The sequence below is a fragment of the Austrofundulus limnaeus genome, unplaced genomic scaffold (assembly GCF_001266775.1).
Source record: "Austrofundulus limnaeus strain Quisiro unplaced genomic scaffold, Austrofundulus_limnaeus-1.0 Scaffold31, whole genome shotgun sequence".
NCBI classification, from domain to species: Eukaryota; Metazoa; Chordata; class Actinopteri; order Cyprinodontiformes; family Rivulidae; genus Austrofundulus; species Austrofundulus limnaeus.
The window spans coordinates 8,654-12,471 of NW_013952433.1; the positions used below are offsets into that span (position 1 = coordinate 8,654).

Below are 3,818 nucleotides of genomic sequence, written 5' to 3' on the forward strand. Positions count from 1 at the left end.
TTTTTGTAGTGTTCTTTGCATTTTTCAGTTTATTTTATTGTCTTAAAAAAACTGAACCAACTCTGAAAATGTTTGCAAGTTCTAAGTTTCAAAGTCATGTTTACATGAAATTCCATAATTCACATTCATACAACATTTTTATGGCTTGCTAAGGATTTTTTAATGTGTTTTACAAATGAGTTTATGATGCACACTTAAACACAACTTCTTAAATTATGTATTTACAGTATTTCTGTCATGTAAGCTTAGTGCATTTTATTTACACATTCAGCTTCTTGTCAAAGAAAGCTAACACTTTGAATAATAGGGATTGATTTTCTGTCTTTAATTTAGAGGACAACAAATCTGTTTGAGCCAGAACCGCTACCCAAAAACATGAAAAACAACACAAGTAAATCACAGTCAAACGTATCAGTAAATAAAAATGCTTACATCTGTGATAGTAAAATTAACTACAAAACAGTTAAAACAAAAAACATAAGACCAGCTAAACGTAACTGACATGATAAAAAAATACAGCAAAAAAAAAACAACAACAACAACACATATTAGAGAACTAAGAATATGCCCAGTGTGAGTAATACGAGTTGTTTCTTTTAATAACTTGTGAAGTTTCTTTAAAAACAGCARTCAATTCTTTTAAAGTAACCAATAAGACAGCGTTAGCAAAGAAGCTATTTTTACTCAGTTTAAAAATATTAGAGAGAGAAGACAACTTTGGRTATATYACAGGCAATTTGAATGAATTATAAAGCAAATAGCAAGCAATATTTTCAAAAAAGATAACTTAAAACTGCACACTCAGTTATTTCTAACAGTTACTTTATTATTCCAGACAGTTTACAATAACAGTGTGATTTGTGCACAAATTAATATATGAGTATCTGTAAAAAAAAAGTATGGCATTTCAAATTTGGAGGGAAACTTGATGCACAAGTTTGAGCAAAATAAACATCAGACGACAGATAAAGCGTAAGGTTACAAAGACTTTTGATAGGCTTTTGTGACCCAAATTTTGAACTCATCAGTAAATACTTAAATGTCAAACTGCCATTCAAAACAGTGACCTGATGTGAATAAACACATTGCTTGTGCCAGCCCTCTAGCTAAAATTTAGGAGGCGCAAATCATTCACTCGGCTGAAGTGAAAAAACACATTTATTTTCCCTTGTGTTTGAATAGCTGGTAATTATTTTGCCTCAGAGGAGGGGTTTGTCAAACATCAGGCCTGGTAGGACATAAATGCAGCAGCTCACATAAAAAACATTTGAAGACGGACAAGGCCGGACAGCTGTGAGATTATGGCGATGAACTGGACTGTCACCTATTTTACAATACTGGCTCTACTATACTGCCTCACTGGAAGAGAATCAGAGGCTCAAACCCAGTCTAAGACTAACTACCCTTGGCCTCCAGTATATCATCAGAACTATCAAAACCCTCAGGAGCCTCAGGATGTTTCAAAGACTCAGGACTCTCAGCATCAATCACCTTCGGACTACGACTGCCCTCATTCTCAAAAAAATACACAGAACCGTCTGATCCCCCAGATGCCATCAAAGCTTCAGTATCCTAAGGTTCCTCAGTACCCTCAGCCTCCTCAGACACAGACGCAGCCTCAGTACCCCACACCTTCCCAGTCCTCTCAACCACCCTTGAATCCTCAACTTCCTCAGACACCATCAAAGCCTCAATACCCTCAATCACCTCAGACGCCATCAAAGCCTCAGTACCCTCAGCCTCCTCAGACACAGACGCAGCCTCAGTACCCCACACCTTCCCAGTCCTCTCAACCACCCTTGAATCCTCAACTTCCTCAGACACCATCAAAGCCTCAATACCCTCAATCTCCTCAGACGCCATCAAAGCCTCAGTACCCTCAGCCTCCTCAGTACCCCCAACTGCCTCAATACCCTCAATCCCCTCAGACACCATCAAAGCCTCAATACCCTGAATCTCCTCCGACTCCATCAAATCCTCAGTACACCCAGCCTCTTCAGTATTCTCAACCTCCACAAATGCCCTCAAAGCTTCAGTACCCTCAGCCTCCTCAGTACCCTGAAACTCCTCAGACACCATCAAACCCTCAGTACCCTCAACCACCTCAGTACCCTCAAATCCCATCAAAGCCTCAGCCACCTCAGTATCCCCAGCCTCCTCCAAGTCCTCAAATACCTTCAAAACCTCAGTACCCCGAAGTTCCTCAGAACCCTCAAATACCGTCAAAGCCTCAGCCTCCTCAAAACCCTSAGTATCCTCAAACTCCTCAGTACCCTCAGAATCCATCAAAGCCTCAGCCACCTCAGTATCCTCAGCCTCCTCCGAGTCCTCAAACACCTTCAAAACCTCAATATCCTGAAGTTCCTCAGAACCCTCAGATACCGTCAAAACCTCAGCCTCCTCAAAACCCTCAGWATCCTCAGATTCCATCAAAGCCTCAGCCTCCTCAAAATCCTCAGTATCCTCAACCTCCTCAGTACCATCAGATCCCATCAAAGCCTCAGACTCCTCAGTACACACAGCCTCCTCCAAGTCCTCAAATTCCTTCAAAACCCCAATACCCCCAAGTTCCTCAGTACCCTCAGATRCCATCAAAGCCTCAGCCTCCTCAAAATCCTCAGTATGATCAACCTCTTCAGTACCCTCAGATACCATCAAAGCCGCAACCTCCTCAGTACCCTCAGATACCATCAAAGCCTCAGCCACCTCAGTATCCTCAGCCTCCTCCAAGTCCTCAAATACCTTCAAAACCTCAATACCCTGAAGTTCCTCAGAACCCTCAGATACCGTCAAAGCCTCAGCCTCCTCAAAACCCTCAGTATCCTCAACCTCCTCAGTACCCTCAGATTCCACCGAAGCCTCAGCCTCCTCAAAATCCTCAGTATCCTCAGATCCCAAAGCCTCAGCCTCCTCAGTACCCACAGCCTCCTCCGAGTCCTCAAACTCCTTCAAAAACTCAATACCCCATATTTCCTCAGAACCCTCAGATCCCATCAAAGCCTCAACCTCCTCAAAACCCTCAGTATCCTCAATTTCCTCAGTACCCTCAGATCCCATCAAAGCCTCAGCCACCTCAGTATCCCCAGCCTCCTCCGAGTCCTCAAACACCTTCAAAACCTCAATACCCAGAAGTTCCTCAGAACCCTCAGATACCATCAAAGCCTCAGTATCCTCAGCCACCTCAGTACCCTCAGATACCYTCAAAGCCTCAGCCTCCTCAAAACCCTCAGTATCCTCAACCTCCTCAGTACCCTCAAATTCCATCGAAGATTCAGCCTCCTCAAAATCCTCAGTATCCTCAGATTCCATCAAAGCCTCAGCCTCCTCAGTATCCACAGCCTCCTCCAAGTCCTCAAACTCCTTCAAAACCTCAATACCCCGTATTGCCTCAGAACCCTCAGATCCCATCAAAGCCTCAACCTCCTCAAAACCCTCAGTATCCTCAACTTCCTCAGTACCCTCAGATTCCATCAAAGTCTCAGCCTCCTCTGTATCCTCAGCTACCTCAGTACCCTCAGATCCCATCAAAGCCTCAGCCACCCCAGTATACCCAGCCTCCTCCGAGTCCTCAAACACCTTCAAAACCTCAATACCCTGAAATCCCCCAGAACCCTCAGATACCATCACAGCCTCAGCCTCCTCAGTACCCTCAGATCCCATCAAAGCCTCAGCCACCCCAGTATCCCCAGCCTCCTCCGAGTCCTCAAACACCTTCAAAACCTCAATACCCTGAAATCCCTCAGAACCCTCAGATACCATCACAGCCTCAGCCTCCTCAGTACCCTCAGATCCCATCAAAGCCTCAGCCTCAGTACCCT

General features: G+C 44.2%; 1 protein-coding gene across 3 annotated transcripts; it reads right to left on the minus strand.

The window, feature by feature from the left end:
* Nucleotides 1-1,488: 1,488 nt before the first annotated feature.
* Nucleotides 1,489-3,809, minus strand: LOC106515595 (retinitis pigmentosa 1-like 1 protein). Of its 3 annotated transcripts, none has more exons than XM_014005470.1 (2): nucleotides 3,505-3,809; nucleotides 1,489-3,450 (listed from the first exon to the last, which is right to left on the minus strand). In XM_014005470.1, the coding sequence occupies exons 1-2, from the start codon at nucleotides 3,793-3,795 to the stop codon at nucleotides 1,573-1,575; spliced, it is 2,169 nt and encodes a 722-aa protein (XP_013860924.1). In that variant the 5' UTR covers nucleotides 3,796-3,809; the 3' UTR covers nucleotides 1,489-1,572. The 3 variants fall into 3 exon arrangements, with proteins under 3 accessions (XP_013860924.1, XP_013860927.1, XP_013860925.1); XM_014005473.1 differs by having other exon boundaries at nucleotides 1,489-1,596; nucleotides 1,741-3,809; XM_014005471.1 differs by having other exon boundaries at nucleotides 1,543-1,581; nucleotides 1,726-3,809.
* Nucleotides 3,810-3,818: the final 9 nt, after the last annotated feature.